Source organism: Dipodomys merriami, unplaced genomic scaffold (genome assembly GCF_024711535.1).
Source record: "Dipodomys merriami isolate MVZ:Mamm:240054 unplaced genomic scaffold, mDipMer1.0.p SCAF_379, whole genome shotgun sequence".
Classification (NCBI taxonomy): Eukaryota; Metazoa; Chordata; class Mammalia; order Rodentia; family Heteromyidae; genus Dipodomys; species Dipodomys merriami.
In genome coordinates, this window is record NW_027205370.1 from 272,278 (window position 1) to 290,428 (window position 18,151).

General features: G+C 41.7%; 1 protein-coding gene and 1 long non-coding RNA gene across 3 annotated transcripts; one reads left to right on the top strand and one right to left on the bottom strand.

Annotated features, from left to right (window-relative positions):
* Positions 1–512: 512 nt before the first annotated feature.
* Positions 513–16,373, bottom strand: LOC138804883 (biogenesis of lysosome-related organelles complex 1 subunit 6). Of its 2 annotated transcripts, none has more exons than XM_069989398.1 (5): positions 14,236–16,373; positions 7,526–7,670; positions 6,131–6,218; positions 4,077–4,163; positions 513–3,450 (listed from the first exon to the last, which is right to left on the bottom strand). In XM_069989398.1, the coding sequence occupies exons 1-5, from the start codon at positions 14,258–14,260 to the stop codon at positions 3,331–3,333; spliced, it is 465 nt and encodes a 154-aa protein (XP_069845499.1). In that variant the 5' UTR covers positions 14,261–16,373; the 3' UTR covers positions 513–3,330. The 2 variants fall into 2 exon arrangements, with proteins under 2 accessions (XP_069845499.1, XP_069845498.1); XM_069989397.1 differs by lacking the exon at positions 14,236–16,373 and adding an exon at positions 12,277–12,422.
* Positions 12,497–13,797, top strand: LOC138804884 (uncharacterized). Its single transcript, XR_011365370.1, has 2 exons — positions 12,497–12,834; positions 13,241–13,797. It is a non-coding gene; the product is annotated as an uncharacterized lncRNA (long non-coding RNA).
* Positions 16,374–18,151: the final 1,778 nt, after the last annotated feature.

Below are 18,151 nucleotides of genomic sequence, written 5' to 3' on the forward strand. Positions count from 1 at the left end.
ACTCATAGCTCTTCCACATCAGCCTCCCGAGGATTAGACAGCTAGGTTATAGCTATTATATTTATTCTAAAAGAACTGTAAAGGAAACTGGGCACCAGTGGCTCATACCTGTAATCCCAGATAGTCCAGTGACCGAGAACAGAACAACTGTAGTTCAAGGCCAGCCCAGGCTGAAAAACTTGACAACCTTACCTTGAAATAACCAACAAAAAAGAAGGCTGGAGGTGTGGCTGAAATGGTAGAGAACCAGCCCATACTAAGTGTGAGGCTCTGAGTTCAAACTCCAATATTGCCAAAATAACAATATAACAATAGCAACAAGGAACTTTATGAAGTCAGGGTATGTCTACTATACTTTTCACATACTTCCTATCATTTTTCTTGAAGAGAAGTAGATTGGCATTTTTGTTACTCAATCCATGAAGAACCTTGGAGGAAGAAGAGAGAAGAACAGCAAAAAAGTAGGATGCATAATAGACAAAGAAGGAACTATACCACACCATGTACAGGATGCTGCTAGATAAATACTGACTAAGAGATTTTATTAAATGCACAAAAAGTAATCACTGTTTTACAAGACAAACACCAGACAAATGTTTTAGGTTTGGTAACTGGTATATTTTAGGCTGAATCCATCAAAATCTTCCCTGTGGACACAATCGGTACCAGATTCAGTGTCTGCATATTTATATAATGCTCACTGCGCAGTACCCATAATCTCGGCTCAGTACACATTTCAGAGTTTCAAAATAAAGGCAACTTTTTCAATCAATTCCCTGTTTTGCGGGAAAAAAAACACATTAAGACTAACTGTACGGGCTCTAATTTAGTTAGTTAAGTTTCTAGTTTACTGTAACAGGCTAAAGTTTTAGATTTTAATTACCAAGGTAAGGATTTATCCATGACCTTAAAATAATGGGTAATATATATTTGCTTTGTGATTTTTATTTATTTATTTATTTTGTTGGTGTGGGGCTTGAACTCTGGGCCTGGGCGCTGTCCCTCAGCTCTTCAGCTCAAGGCTAGCGCTCTACCACTTGAGCCACAGACTTTCCTGCCAGGCTGGCTTTGAACTGTGATCCTGAGAACCATGATCCTCAGAGTAGCTAGGATTACAGGTGTGAGTCACCAGCACCCTGCTGCTTTGTGATTTTTAAGTTTTTAAAACTTCAGCAATGTAATTCTGAAAGTCCATATGCCTTGCCACTCATTAAATAAACATGATTCACTTTAATACAACTCATTAAAGTTCAATCAGTTTACCAGATTTACATATCTATTTCCTGCCAGCTAGGGTTCAGCCTTAAATTTGACTGTATATCAAAAACAGCAGTTTAAAATTTAAAATTAATGCCAAATGCTATTGATTAAACTATTCTACGGCTAAACTATTCTAAACATCTGGTTCTTTCTTCACATTTATCTGAGGAGCACTCTAAAAACATATGGTCTTCACATCAGAACTAATAAACAAGAATTTGGAATGTGTATATTTCAAGTTTCCAACTGAAGCTGATATGCATCTTAGTGTGGGAAGAAGCCCAGACCTTGGCCACCAGACCTGTGGTTCTGATCTTTCAAGGTATATAAGAATCACTGGGGGAACCTTTTAAACAAAAATAAAATAGAGCAACAACAATAAAAATAGATTAACTTCAACAGATTGAAAAGTGATGTCCAGGAACCAGCATTTTAAACAACAACTGAAGTTGGTCTAAAACTACTCTGGCAAAACAATGCACAGCCTTTATCATATATTATAAATAAGTACATTCAACAATTTAGAAGACACTAGCCTGCAAGTCCTACTACACAAACTTAGCAAGAGACCAACACCTACTCAAATAAAATATAGTTTTCAATATAATGTCCAAGTCAAGTGAATTGTAATGTCATATTTCACTCATGAAATTGTTTAAACCTTTAAACAGGTCCGTTCTTAACATTCAACTTTAATGCTTTCTCTGTCATTGGCCTGAAGATGGTCAGAGGTAGTGATTCCAGCTTACCATGTGGTGATATGATTGTACAAGATATACATTCTACTCACACACTTTCACAGGTTTTTTACAGTACATACATAATAGACATCAGAGACCATTTGGATATACTAAAATAATAGTAATACACGCTTGTTTTATAACCTCAAATTTCCCTCACATAAGGAGTTCATATATACAATATCGGAAAAAATCCTAAATAATACTGAAGGTATCATGCCGCCTCTTTTGTGACACTATTTACTAATTTTCTACCAATCCTATTGTTACCTGTAAAGCGGGGAGTTGGTACATTTCAATCCATCTAAGGAGTTTTAAAAGCTGTACATATAGGAACTGTAGCTCAGTATGTGAAAACCGTTACTACATTTGACTAAGTACAGATGAGTATGTGATAGCTCTGCGATCTCTGCCAAACTTTAGGAATGGATGTAACCTACGTTAAGCCAAAACCTGAATACGCATCAACACTAAGAAACAGAGAATACATGGCTAGAAACTGGCACCCACCACAGTCTACATCTAAGGTGTTATTATTTCCTATATATACATATTTTCCCATAACATTCTTCACAAAGACTTACCGTCTCGTTTTTCTAGCAGTGCACTTTTAAACAACTGGTATTAAGTAACTAAGCAATAAAAGGCAATTACCAAAAATGAGTGTTGCACTACAGAAAAAACAAATTCATATCATATATTAAAATAAAACTTTTAAGTCTACACTCAAGGAGCTAAAACATTCGGACTCATGTTGAATACTTGGGAGTCTAGACTCTGTGTATACTGGGCTTGAGCTCTAAGTGCTATCCCTGAGCTTTTATGCTCAAGGCTTGCACCCTACCACCTGAGCCACAGCTCCACTTTCAGTCTTCTTTTTTTTTTCTTTTTTGGTAGCTAATTGGAGTTAAGAGTCTCACAGACTTTTCCTGCTCAGGCTGGCTATGAACTGTGTTCCTAAGATCTCGGCCTCCTGAGAAGCGAGAATTATAGGTGTAAGCCATCAGCGCCTGTTTGAGTCTATACTTGTAGTCAAAGCATTTTCTACTTTATAAATTACTCTAAAATCAAAAGAATGAATTTTTAAATTAAGCAAAAGTTGAAAAAGTACATATAATTATCAAAAACAAATGATACTGTATCTACTATTTAGGAAGAAAGGCTTCTTGAATGACTGAAAGGAAGATATGGAGCACAGAAATCCTGGAACAAGGACTTAAAACTATCCACCACAAAGGTATAAGGCACTACCTGAACCTCACTCCACACACTTCCTCTTACATCCAAAGAATATGGGACAAGAAAAGAAAATGCACACAAACACGACTTTTCATGTCCTTTTAGCTGGTTTGGCCGTTAACTGCTTTTCCCTTTCAAATTCCTTCTCCCGCTGCTGCTCCCTCTCCAGCTCTTCCTTTTGCCTCTTCTGCTGCAGTTTAAGTGCTCTTTTCTGTGTCAAAAAATAAATAAAAATTAAAACTCAAGTCAACAATCAAGGCTTATAGTTTTTGACCTAATTTTAAAATGGTGCCCTAACTTAAAAGTGATTCTTTGGGCTGGGAAGGTGGCTCCACGGTAGAGTGCTTGCCTTGCATGTATGAGGTCCTGGGTTCGATTCCTCAGTACCACATAAGCAGAAAAAGCCAAAAGTGGTGCTGTGGCTCAAGTGGTAGAGTGCTAGCCTTGAGCTGAAAAGCTGAGGGACAGTGCGTAGGCCCAGAGTTCAGGCCCCACAACCGACAAAAAAAAAAAAAAAAAGTGATTATTTGGCTTGAGATAATCAAGACATCACACATTTGGTTTATAAATATGATCTTGGTAATTTATGGTCCTTTGGTTCAACAAAATATGTGTTAGTTATTCCAAACCCTTATTAAATGAAATAGTAGTTGTATATGCAGAAAATATGGGCTTGTCAAGCCCAAGGTAACAGTAAAGCTAAGAAGGGTTCAAAATGACAATTTTTTAGAAGAAATTAATGATTTAAGTATGTTACTGCAGGTAGAGATATAAAAAGTCAAAAAATGAAAACAAACTTTCAGTTTTATAAAGAATGTAAAAGAGTTTTCAACTTACTTTTAACCTGGATGTCTTCTCATGAAGCATCAGCATCTCTTTTCTTATATTCACCAATTTGGCATGGTAATGCTTTGCTTCAGTGAACTAACCACAGTAAAGTAAATGAGAAGTCAAGTTAACACAGACTAATATCACAATGGGTCAGTATGTCAGTGCCTAAATTGCAAAAAGCAGTTAACAGCCAAACCAGCTGAAAGTGCCTAAACTTCCTAAACTGCTCAAGTTTTGTAGAACCTTAGTATTATCTATTATCTATATTATCTATTTTTTAAACTCCAGAATAGAATACATCTAAACAATTTGCCAAACCCAAAAAGAGATATTCACATTAAATTTAGTACAGAGTACACTGTGCTTTAAAAACATGTATAGTTCTAAAATCTAAGTTGAAACTATCCAATAATGCCATCTATTTCATTTAAGAAATTAAAACTCTGTCTAAAACACTCCTTTATAAAGGAGAGAGTATGCTAGGGTACACAGGACATATAAGGACAGGATAGTGTGACTCATCTGCTTATCAAGAAAACCCAAGCTGTGCCAGAAATCCCCAAGAGCACAAAGAAATGTTCAGTCATGTTCCTTTGCTTTTTGGGGTTGGACCAAGCAAAACAGCCGCCTACGTGAGGAGACTCTACCTCCCACAAGCGTAAGTACACACTTTGTGATCTCAGTTGGCCTACCTGTCCCTGTCAGAAGATGGGAGGATGAGGCAGGCTCATAGAGGTGGGAGAAAAGGGAAGAATACCTTGTCCTCAGACAAGGCAATCGGAAAAGAAGCAAGAAAAGTGTCAGCAGACAGATTTGAAACCGTAACATAGCCGCGAGTAAAATCATAGTCTGATGAGCTCTAGGACTAACAGATCATCTCTGCACCACTCAAGGCCTTCCACTTTTCAGTGCTTATGTAATTAAAACTAATCTTGGACTGAAAGAAGAAAAAGAAGATTCAATCTCTGACCCTTTAGACTAAAGCAACAGAATTACACATGCTTCAATAAACAGTATTCTACAGCAAGGTGAACTGGGCAAGGAAGAAAGTAGTAGGTCAGAGTAGCCTTGCTCACCTCCTTCACAAGAAGTCAGGAACTACCGTGCACAGATCTGCCCTTACTACAAAAGGCCTAATACAGATTATTATTATTATTATTATTAAATATTATTGCACAAGGAGAATATTGCTAAACCATATGTGTCCAGTGAAAAATCCATCTTTGGGGTAGTTATAAATCCCTACAAAATCATACAAACCAAGCAATTACTAATGTTGAAATAAAGAGCAGCCAACTCTTATTTCTGATGTTCCCCTTTCTTAAAATAGTTATCAGTTCCTCTCAACAGCTTCTGAAGAAATTCAACCACTCTATTTATCCTAACAGATGAAATTAATTATTTTTAAGGTGTCCATTCCAGCTCATGAAATGAACTATGGCATTGCACATATGCCTGATAATTCAATGAAATGCCAACTTAAGAAATCATATAACTGATAGAAGATGCACTTTCCTTAATGGCAAAAACAGTTCCCCAAAGTTCCTTCCTCTCACTTTTCTACACCTTTAATTATAAGCTGATCTATTCTAGGTTCGTAAGTTCTTCAACTGTCTGTTACAAGTGCAACATACAAAAGACAGTGATTCAAGAATCTGGAAGCTCTAGTAAAATAAATAAGGAAGGTTTTCTTACAAAAAGACCAATTGTAGACGGGGGCCAGTGGCTCACACCTATAATCTTAACTAGCCAGGAGGTTGTGACCTGAGAATTCACAGTTCAAAGCCAGCCCAAGCAGAAAAGTCCATGGGACCCTTATCCCAATGAACTACTCAGAAAAAGTCAGAAGTGGTGCTGTGGCTCAAGTGGTAGAGCGCTAGCCTTGAGCATGAGCATAGTAAGGTTCAGGGACAGAGCCCGGGCCCTGAATTAAGCCCCAGGACCAGGAAAAAAAAAATTAGAGGTTAAAGACCCTAAAGATACACCAACACAGAGCTGGGGGGATAAAAACCAGCTATTTCTACAACAGAATGTCATTACATCAAGAAAATCATACTTACCAAAGCATTAATATCCAACATGGAATGGCATTCTTTAAACTTTGAAATCTCTTGTTCCAGTGTGTCTAGTAATACAACTTGGTTCTGTCTGAAACAAAAAGCACATGGACGAATAAGTCTCATGCACTGTAATTGTTAGTTCATTTTTAAAAAATCTCATTCATCTGGATCAATGTTGAAAGTTAGAAATTAAGTTGGAAATTGATTGCCCTTCCAAAGCTTGTTCAATTTAGCATAATTTTTTCAAGATAATACTTTAACAAATAAATGTGACTTTCATTACTGCCTCAAGTTCAGCCTCTAATAACCAAGTAATTTAAAAATATTTTATTATTAGTTTTAGTAACTGTATTTTCTTTTTTTTCTTTCTTTTTTTTTTTTTTGGGGGGGTGGGGTCCGGTCGTGGGCCTGAACTCTGGGCCTGGGCGCTGTCCCTCAGCTCTTCAGCTCAAGGCTAGTACTACCACTTGAGCCACAGTGCCACTTCCAGCTTTTTTCTTTTTGCTTATGTGGTGCTAAGGAATTGAACCCAGGGCCTCAGGCATGCAAGGCAAGCGCTCTATCACTGAGCCACCTTCCCAGCCCAGTAACTGTATTTTCTCCCCTCTTTAAAAAAAGTTACTTTATAATAACTAGCCTAAGAAACTCAACTTTCTGTTGTTGGAGTTTTGTTTTTTTTTAATGGAGGTATCAGGGGTTTGAACTCAGGGCTTCAAGCTTGCTAGGAGGATACTCTACCACCTGAGCCATGTCTCAGCCCTTTATTTAGTTGTTCAAGTAAAATATCTTATGTTTTTTCCTGGGATCACCTCACCTATCCTGTTACCAATGCCTCCTATAGCTGGGATTGCAGCTGTGACCTACCATGCCCAACTTGTTTAGTTGAGATGGGATTGAGGAGATGTGTCACTAACTTTCTGCCCATGCTAGCCTCAAGCCATCATTCTCCAATCATAACTACTCGTTATACTGGGATTCCAAGCTTTTCCAATTACATCCCACTTACAAGGTTTTATCTTAAAATTAGTGTTCCAAGTCAGGCGCTGGTAGCTCATGCTTGAAATCCTCGCTACTCAGGAAGCTAAAATCTGAAGATCATAGTTCAAAGCCAGCCAAGGCAGAAAAGTCCTTCTAAGACTCTTATCTCCAATTAACTACTCAGAAAAAGCTGGGAGTGGTGCTGTGGCTCAAGTGGCAGAGCGCTAGCCTTGAGCACAAAGAGGCTCAGGGACAGAACCCAGGCCCTGAGAGTTCAAGCCCCACAACCAACTCCCCGCCCCCCAAAAAAGAAAGAAACATATATGTGTATGGGTATCTCTGTGTGTGCACACCAATAGATACACAACTTTAACAGAGAGGGGAAATGAATGCAGACCTGACTTGTTGTTAGCTTACGTGAGTTCCTGCAGGGCCTGCTTGGATCTCTGCAAATCTGGCAAGTAGTGAGAAAGCAATCCTTCTGCCAGCTGCTCCACAGCTTTGTCTTCGACCATCAAGTCCTCTACTGTAAATCCTTCATCTGGAGAAGCATCACTTAATCCTGTCCCCAAGCAAAAATCAAATTTAGGAAACAAGTTAATTCCATAAACAGGAAGGAGGGAAGAGGGCCCACAGAGGAGATGAAGGCAAACATCTATCATCCCAACTTACAGGGGTTTGTTTTCTGTTTTGGTGCGTCTTGGGGCTTGAACTCAGAGCCTGGGTACTGTCCGTCAGCTTTTTTTTGCTCAAGGCTAGCACTGCACCACTTGGGCCACAGCTGCACTTTCAGCTTTTTTGGATAATCTGAGATGAGTCTCATAAGCTTTCCTGCCAGGGATGGTTTCAAATCGTCACCCCAGACTTCTGAATAGCTAGGATTATAGGCACAAGCCACCAGCACCAGGCTCTACAAATATTCTTTCCTTTTAAAATTTTATCTTCTAAAGCTTTTCTTTAAAAAAGGCGGGGGGGGGGGGTGGTTAAAGCACAGCACCAATGGCTCACATCTATAATTCTAGCTACTACTCAGGAGGCTGAGATCTGAAGATCACAGTTTGAAGCCAGCCAGGGCAAGAAAAGTTCAAGAGACTCTTATCTCCAATCAACTACTCAAAAAGCTAGAAGTGGAGCTGTGGCTCAAGTGATAAGAGCACGACCTTTCAGCACAAAAGGTCAGAGACAGCACCCAGACCCCCAGTTCAAGCCCCAGGATTGGCACCAAAAAAAGGGAGGGGGGAGGGATTATTAGGACTCAAAAAGTATTTTTCTGTGTTGTTTTTTCTTGTTCATTTCTTCAGACAGGGTCTACCTTTGTGGCCCAGGATGGCCTGTAACTCACAATTCTCCTGTCTCAGTCTCCTGTGTTCTAGAATTATAGGAGTATATTACACCAGAGAAAAAGTTATTTAAGCTACTAGCTTAACACACAGTCCAAATTCTAGGTTTATGTTTGTTTGTCAGTCGTGGGGCTTGAACTCTGTGCCTGGGTGCTGTACCTCAGCTCTTCAATTCAAGGTGAGCACTCTACCACTTGAGTCACAGTGCCACTTCCAGTTTTCTGGTGGTTCATTGGAGATAAGTCTCATGGATGCTGGATGCCTGCAATCCTAGCAACTTAGGAGGCTGAGATCTGAGGAATGAGGTACAAAGCCAGCCCAGGCAGGGAAGTCCATGAAACTCTTCAATAAACCACCAGAAAACTGGAAGTGGCACTGTGGCTCAAGTGGTGGAGCACTAGCCTTGATCTGAAGAGCTGAAGGACAGTGCCCAGGCCCAGAGTTCAAGCCCCATGATCAACAACAACAACAACAACAAAAAGAGTCTCACAGACTTTCCTGCCCAAGCTGGCTTTGAACAGTGATCCTCAAACCTCAGCCTCATGAGTTGCTAGGATTAAAGGTGTAAGCCACTGCTTCCCGATGTTTATGTATTTTTCAAGGCAGGTCCTCTAACAGTTCACAGGATTAAACAATAAGCACTAAAAGGCAATAATACCAAAAATGACTGTTGCACAGCACTAAAGGAAAATTACACAATGAACTGAAACTTTCAAATCTTTACTCAAGGAGCTGAAATAGTCACACTAATTCTGAACTACTTAAGAATCCAGATGATGCCGGGCGCTGGTAATCCTAGCTACTCAGGAGGCTGAGATCTGAGGATCGCGGTTCAAAGCCAGCCCGGGCAGGAAAGATCGTGAGACTCCTGTCTCCAATAAATCACCAGAAAACCGGAAGTGGCGCTCTAGCTCAAGTGGTAGAGCGCTCGCCTTGAGCTGAAGAGCTGAGGGACAGCGCCCAGGCCCAGAGTTCAAGACCCACGACCGACAAAAAAAAAAAAAAAAAAAGAATCCAGATGCTTTAAAAAAAAAAAAAAAAAGTATTAGCCGGGCGCTGGTGGCTCACGCCTGTAATCCTAGCTACTCAGGAGGCTGAGATCTGAGGATAGCGGTTCAAAGCCAGCCCGGGCAAGAAAGACCATGAGACTCCTATCTCCAATAAACCACCAGAAAACCGGAAGTGGTGCTGTAGCTCAAGTGGTAGAGCGCTCGCCTTGAGCTGAAGAGCTGAGGGACAGCGCCCAGGCCCAGAGTTCAAGCCCCACAACCGACAAAAAAAAAAAAAAAAAAGTATTTTTCCACATTACAAAAGGTTCAAGGCCCTGGAAGGCTTCTGCCAAACTGCAGACATTGCAAAACTGCCCTTCTAAGCAATGCAAGGGCATCAGAGTAGGACAGGTATCATTACAGGGGAAATAAATCTGTTACAGAAGTCTAAGAATAATTCCTAAGGGAAATGAGGATGAGTTGAAGTTCACTCGCTCCTTCCTTCTTTCCTTCTCCTTCCCTTCCTTTTTCTTTTTATGTGTTTCTTACTGTAAAATTTTTTAACTATGGAAGTGGGTACAAGTTCAAAAGTAAAACACCCTTCTTATCCTCTAACCCTCAATGGAGTTTCTTACATAGCCTTCCAGAAATTGACTTTGCATCGTAAAGGAAATATATGTCATACTCTTTTTGTGTTATGAAACTCTCTTTTTTTTTCTAATTTACTTGTTTTAGAGGTGATATACAGTGGGGTTACCTTTATATAGGTCAGGTAGTAAGTACATGTCCTTTCACATAGTGTCATCTGTTCCCTCATTCTCTCCCATTCCCCCCTCCCATCTCTACCCATGAACTGCATAGTTCTCTTTGATCAATGTCCAGTGCAGCCAATGCACTCCATTGCTGCACTTTTTGACCCTTTTTCCTCTGATTCTGTGTCCTCCTCTCACTTTTTTTGTTTTTGAGACCGGGTCTTGGTATTACTATGTGGCCAAAGATGGCCTCAAACTCATGATCCTTCTGCCTCAGTCTCTCAAGTGGTGGGATTTGTATACTACTATGCCCATCCTCTTTTCTTATATATACATACATACATGGATGCATACAGTCTTATGTATCTATAGCAACAAATATGAATCTACTACATTTTTTAACGAATAGGAATTATACCATAGTTTGTATAACCATCCCCCTGTGGGTGAGTTATTGAACTTATTTTTATATTTTTGCTATTTCAAATAATACTGCAGTGTGATCTTTGCACATTCATGTCAGCTTCTGTAGAATACATTGTTAGAAGTACAGTTGAGACAAACGCTTTTATATTCTTTTTTTTTTTTTTGGTTGGTTGTGGGGCTTAAACTCTGGGCCTGGACGCTGTCCCTCAGCTCTTCAGCTGTAGACGAGCGTTCTACCACTTGAGCCTCAGCCCCACGGAGGGCTTTTTCTGCTTATGTGGGGCTGAGGAATGGAACCGAAGGCCTCATGCATGCAAGGAAAGCACTCTACCACTGAGCCACCTTCCCAGCCCTGCTGTTGTATTCTTTAGACAATGCAAAACTGCCCTCCTAAGAGATGGCACCAATTCACACTGCCACTAACAATCTATTGGTGGACTAGTTTCAAATGGCTAGAGTCTATGACAAGAGTGGAAAGAATGCATCATGAGTAAGGGAATCAACATTAAGACAAGGAGGAATATAGGGTCTCTGGAATAGAGAGGCAAAGTGAGGTTCCAGGAGAATGGAATGTACACACCATAGCAGTAACCACAAGCTATGATGCCATATGGCCAGCCTGTGAGAACCTCTGAGACCAAGTTAGTGGGTCTGGACCTTAATTTAGTGCTGAAGCTTCATTTAAGGATTCTGAGCAAGGAAGTGTTAAGACTGGAGCTTAATCTTGGGGTGGTGATATAACAGATCGGAACACAAAGAAACTGGGGTTGAAGTAGCTGACGAAAGGAATATGAAAATCGTATACACTAAACAAAGAGAAGAATGGCAACAGAAAGCAAAGTGTGGAGAACCATTTCAAAGTTTCATGTGAAGGAAACAATACCATTAACAGCTCCAACGTCTGCTTTTATATATGGGCAAGCTATAATGAGATAAATGCAAACCAATCACATCAAAGCACACACACACAAAAAAAAAAATTAAAAAGAGGAGCAAGTGAGTGTTAGAAGTGGAGCCTACGGTGCATATAAGTATTACATGTTAGTCATGTAATTATCGCTGAAGAAAAAGCATGATCACAGAGTGCTCAGAGCATGATTTGGGGGTGACCCGTGCATTTCTGGGCTATCTTAGTATTTTATAAAGCAAGAAGCCTTTCCTCATCTTGGGATCCCCCGCTCTTTTGAGTGGCAACGTTCTCGAGCCTTCCAAAGATGGCACATCATAAACAGCACCAACTAACACCTTCCACTCCGTGGATACCTCCCTGTGTATGGCTATTCAAATCTCCTCCTGGGAACAAGGGGTGAGAAAGGCCACGGAAGGAAAAAAGGCTTATGTCCACCAGGCAAGACAAGGCCTATTTGGCGAGCGGCCCCTGTCGACGCTTGGGTGGATTTAAACGAGTCTCGGATGATAAACTCATCCCCAAACCACTCTCCCTCTGAGGAAAAAAACAAAAAACAAAACAACTCAGCAATGACTTGCCCACTTATAGCCACCGCCTGCACCCGACACGCGGAGCTTCCCCGCCGGCCCGCACGGAGCCCGCGCCGCCCCGGCCGGCCGGCGCCGCGGCCCGCGCCGCTCCCAGGCCCTGTTGGGGGGTGTCGGGGGTGGACGCCGCGCTCCCAGCCCGGGCCGCCGGCCACAGCACCTACCCAGCGTCGGCTCGCCGGCCTCCGCGCTGTCGGCGGGCCCTGTCCGGTCCCCGTCTAGGGGCAATGGCCTAGGAACACTCATGTCCCCCCGACACACACGCGCTGGGATCCTCCAGCACCTAAGCGGAGAGAAGCCGCAGTCGCACGCGGAAATGGCGCGGTCCTACGTCGTCACTTCCGGTCCGCGTGACGCTACGTCAATTCCCCCCGCCCCCGTCGTCTCTCCTTCCAGCAGGCCTTGAGCCAGTGATACCGGGTCAGGGCTCAGCACACTTCACTCCGCTTAGGGCCTCCTGGGGCTTCTAGAAGCGCTGTGGGAAAAGCATGGCGCCCGTGGCCACCTGAAGAAGTTAAAACAAGCCACTCGGGAGGCTGAGATCTGAGGATCACGGTTCAAATCCAGCCCTGATAGGAAAGTCAGGGAGACTCCTCTCTCCAATCAAGCAGCCCTAAGGAGAGCTGAAGCTCCAGAGGCAGAGCGCTGGCCTTGAGCAGAAAAGCCCAGGGACAGCACCCAGGCCCTGAGTTCAAGCCCCTGGACTGGCACAAAACAAAAAGGTAACTGAATTTTAGAACCGAGATAGCATGCTTTCCCAATGTGATTTGGACCCTTGAAAAATAAAAATAAAGCCAGGCCCCGGTGGCTCACGCCTGTCATCCTAGCTGCTCAGGAGGCTGAGATCTGAGGATTGTGGTTCAAAGCCAGCCCAGAGAGTCCATGAGAGTCTTATCTCCAATGAACCACCAGAAAAACTGGAAGTGGCACTGTGGCTCAAGTAGTAGAGCTCCAGCCTTGAGCTGAAGAGCTGAGGGACAGCGCCCAGGCCCAGAGTTCAAGCCCCAAGACCAACAAGAAATACATAAACAAAGAAAAGAAAAATAAAAAGTAAGCCCCTAGGTGAGCTTGAATCCTTGCTGCTTGGAGTTTACCACAATTCGAGTTTTTCCTCCTTGTTGGTTGCAGATGATTTAAGGCCTCCATTGCCACATCTTCTGAACAAATTAAAGCAAATTATGAAAACCAGTTGCTGAGATCCTGTGGGATGCCGTCATGAATTATGCAACCAGAGAGAAAATTAAAAGATCTTGGATGTCTTCCCAGCACTCTTCATCTAGACGATTGGAGTCTCAATGTTGCACACCAATCTTGCCTGAACCTTTTTTTGGGGGGAGGAGAGGAGCCCTGGCTTGAACTCTGGGCCTGGGTGCTGTCCCTGAGCTTCTTTTGCTCAAGACTAGTGCTCTACCACTTGAGCCACAGCACCAGTTCTGGCTTTTTTCTTTGAGTAGTTTTTTTTTGAGATAAGGGTCACATGGACTTTCCTGCCCTGGCTGGCTTTGAACTGCAATCCTCAGATCTCAGCCTCCTGAGTAGCTAGGATTACAGGCATGAGCCATCGGTGCCAGGCTATTTGAACAATTTTTAATGTTGCGGCCCATGTCATCTTCAGAGCAGCAAGAATTATGTCAAGCTTCAAAAACTGGCTCCCAATGTTCTTATCAATAAATTCTCACCACTTATCCACCCAAGATTAATCCTTGAAACCTATGAATATGTTAGGTCACATAACAAAGGGTAATTGAGTTATGAATTACCTGCCTGACCTTAAAATGGAAGAGTCTAGATTTTTCTGTGAGATTATAAGATTAAGAGAAAAGCTCCCAATGGGTGAGGATTTAAGGATTAAAGTAGTGGTGGCCTCTTCTTCCTTATTCTCTCTTTGCCTGGTAGGTAAACCTATTCCAGAGATGAATGACTTTGCCTAGGAGCCATTTCTTTACCCCATCACAAATATCAACAAGTAACCACCAGCTTCAGACAAGAAAAAAAAAAAAAAAAAAGGAATGCTCTGACATCTACAAGGACTTGCCCAAATACAATTTGTGCACTAAATCATACTTGTTATTACACTGTTCTGATATTATCAGGCCTTGAGAAATTAAGTTTGGTCAGTTTACCAATCTTGTCTGTTTCCTTGAGCATTCCTTTTCAATTCAACCATGTTTCATTTCATCCACGTTTCAATTCAACAAGTCAGTTTCCGAGTACAATACGTCTTGATCAGTGCCAGCCTTTCCATCATTCTTCCTGATCTCTCCCAACCCCACTGAGCATCTCTATAAACAAAGAACGTTTCATTATGTGCTTGTTTGCCAGCCAGGGGCCCTTCCCTAAGAAAAATTTCCCTTCTTTGTGAACACTATTGTGATCAAAGCAATCATTTAATCATTTAATTTTTTTCAATGTGTCTATAAGTACGCATTTAAAATATTCTTGCTCAGTTCCCGGAGTATATTAATGATTTTTTGGTTTTGTAACTCTTTTGGAGCTTGGGGAAGAGGTACGAAGGTTAAAGCAAAGGAAGTAGTGCCTGTGAACTTTTATCAAGCGATTCCCTAGCAGCCATGGCTCGCTCACTGGGAGTGGAGAAGCTTTGCTGAGGAGCCATGCTGGCAGAGCCCACTGAGGGAAGCCATTTTCAAGGAGAGAGCATTTCAAAGCTACTGTAAGGAAAGCTCAGGGGGTATTAGTGCAGAAGCTACACGCACGTCAGTACCTGGGCACTGAAGACATTATAAATACTGCCCACCTTTAGGGGGCACAGGTGAGCGGGACACGTGCTAATCAAGAAAAGACAAAAACCCTTCCTACCGCAGTGCCCTCTACTGACAATGCTTAATAACATGCCAACTGACAAATACTTGCAATAACTGTGTTTCCTATTGAATGCAGTGTTTTAAACAACACAAATTTATTATCTCACAGATTCTGTGTCTTAGGAATCTGCTACATTTGATCCAAACTCCCTACTGAGAGTTTCATAAAGCTGAAATCAAAGTGATAGCCAGATATTACCTTAAGGCTCTGGAAATAATCTACTTACAAAATCTTATGCAGAAGCTGGACACTGGTGGCTCATATCTGTAATCCTACCTACTCAAGAGGCTGAGAATCTGAGGATCATGGTTCAAAGCCAATCTGGGCAGGAAAGTCCGTGAGACACTTATCTCCCATTAGCCACCAGAAAACTAGAAGTGGAGCTATGGCTCAAAGTGGTAGAGCACTAGCCTTCAGCAAAAAAGCTCAGGGCCGATGCCTATGCCCCAAGTTCAAGCCCCACAACCAAAAAAGAAAAAAAATGGATGTATAGTGAAGACACAATAAGCTCACAACTTGCATAGGTAACTCTTACCCCTGGATTCCAGGAACACTACACCTCATGTCCAGCCAAGGGGAAAAGCGGTCTTGTCATTGCTGACATCTAGATTACAATGTAATAATGGCAGGTGTAATAATTCCCTACAATAAATGCTTTGTTTCAAATTCTGAGAATAATTTCTGTCTTTCTAGGTAGACCTTTACTTCACATTTTGTGGGTGTGTTTTTACCTAGGCAGTGTTAACCAAAACCACAAAAGTAGGACTGGAGTGTGGCTTAAAAGGTAGCATGCTCAGCCAGACACCAGTGGCTCTGATCTGTAATACTAGCTACTGAGGAGGCTGAGATCTGAGGAGTGTGGTTCAAAGCCAGCTCACTATAAAGTACATGAGAAGTCAGGGTTTTAGAAAAGGCATTGAATTCACCCTGCCAATACCCTTGGTAAATATCTGACAGACAAATAAAACAACAATTTGGTTTACAGAAGATAGATTAAACATGAGAGGAATGAGTAGCCTGGAAACATGTGCACAGAGCTGGGAGGGTTAGGAGAGACCAAAAGTAGATATGTTGGATGTAGGTTGCAGAGGATGTTTGTGGAAGGAAAACTGGAGGTGGTGATGAGGAGGTGTTGAAGCCATATGCTGATGCAGAAGTGGAAAAATTTGTGCAGATAAAATATCAGAAAGGGCTGATCTCCCAGGAGACTCAGGGGACCACAAGGGGAGTGAACATGTCTGTGGATTTTTTGCACAAGTAGTAGGTTTCAATCCTACCTGGACCCCACCCCAACTCACTCCTTATCTAATTTTATTTTTCCTGTTCACTGTCCCAGTTCTTAAGCTCATCCAGTATGACTCATCACCACACCACACAAAGAGATTCCCTCAAAGGAGATTCCAATTCTCAACCTAAGAACTTGATGGGCACCAGTGGCTTAGGCCTGTAATCCTAGCTGAGATCTGAGGATCGTGGTTCAAGCCAGCCCAGGCAGAAAAGTCCATGAGACTCTTATCTCCAATGAACTACCAGAAAACTGGAAGTGGCGCTGTGGCTCAAGTGGTAGAGCACTCACTTTGAGCTGAAGAGTTCAGGGACAGTGGCCAGGCCCAGAGTTCAAGCCCCACTACCAACAAATAAATAAATAAACCTCAGAGCTATAAAACTTTTAGAAGAAAATATACTTGCAAATCTTGGTGATCTTTCAAAATGCTTTCTGAGATGCTATCCCAAAACACAAGCAACAAAGGAAGTAATAAACTAAACTTCACCAAAATGAAATGGATAATAAAATAAAATAGACAATACACACTATGGTTTGGTTACAGCTTCATGCCCTGGAAACTTGACCTCCAGTGGGGCACATTAAGGGTGGTGGAATGATTAAATAAAAGGTAATTAGGACATTGGAGCCTTTGCGCTTGGGAGGACTTAATGTTGTTCTAATGGGACTCCTGAGAGAGAAAGGGGTGGGGAAGGAGCTTTATATATATATAGCAATCCTGGCCTTGAATGGCTCTAGCTTCTGGTCTTGCCAGATGATCTTATTCTGCATAACTCTGCCAAGAGGCCAGTACTGTAAGCCAAAAATGGATGCCCAATTTTGGACTTTCAGCCACCAAAACTGTAAGCTAAATAAACTTTTTTTTCTTTTTTTCTTTCTTTTTTTATTTTTTTAAATTTGTTTTGGGGGGTCCAGTCGTGGGGCCTGAACTCTGGGCCTGGGCGCTGTCCCTCAGCTCTTCAGCTCAAGGCTAGCGCTCTACCACTTGAGCCACAGCACCACTTCCGGCTTTTTTTCTTTTTGCTTATGTGGTGCTGAGGAATCGAACCCAGGGCCTCAAGCATGCAAGGCAAGCGCTCTACCACTGAGCCACCTTCCCAGCCCCACTTTTTTTTCTTTATAAGTTACTCAACCACAAGAATTTTGTTACAGCCACAGAAAATGCATTAATACAATGCCAAATGTCATGCTTCCCTAATGCAAATAAAGTGCTTACAGTATAAGCTCTTTAGGAAAATTGGAAGCTCCTTAAAACATTACACAAATATGACATCACAACCCATAACCCACAACCCATAATCCAACAATTCCCACTCCTACGTATTCACCTAAGAGAAACAGTGAATTCGGATGTGGTTTTCTCAGTAGCTCGAAAGCAAGGAAGGTCCTCAGGCAAGATGACAACAAAGAATTCCCGCGCTTCCTAGTTGGAAGCAGAATCAAGTTTTCTTTTTGGAAATTTGTGACTTTAACCCAGCTACCAAGAATGATTAGTGATGTTGTCACTGAGTGCTTAGAAAACAGCAGGCACTATGTTGCATGGCTGATCTTGTTTGGATGCCAGTTCCTTAGAAATGTCAACAGTAATGCTGTCCTCGTTTTGCAAGTGAACTACAGCTCACAACTTGCTCACCATTGCCTGTCTAGGAAAGAAGTGAACCTGTCTAATTTATCTTTGGATCTTTAATATCTAACATATATGCAATATATACATGGATAAAGAATCTAATGAATTATAGAAAGGCTTGACCAGGTCAGAATATCAATATTCTATACTAACTTGAAGAGTTGTATTGGTTTTAGTAACTCTGTTCTGTGCCAACTGAAACTCATTATTCAGAATAATGAGTTTCATTGTGATTTTCCACATATGTATTTAGTATACTTTGACCATATGCATATATCCCATTGCCTTTCTTGTCTTCTCATTG

Bases quoted from the DNA above. Each gene is read 5' to 3' on its own strand.
- LOC138804883 (XM_069989397.1), bottom strand. From the start codon at position 12,358: ATGAGTGTTCCTAGGCCATTGCCCCTAGACGGGGACCGGACAGGGCCC. The intron at 7,671-12,276 runs GTAGGTGCTGTG...GCTTGGGGACAG, and splicing joins GGCCGGCGAGCCGACGCTGG to GATTAAGTGATGCTTCTCCA. The intron at 3,451-4,076 runs GTAAGTTGAAAA...TTTTTGACACAG, and splicing joins AGAAGACATCCAGGTTAAAA to AAAAGAGCACTTAAACTGCA.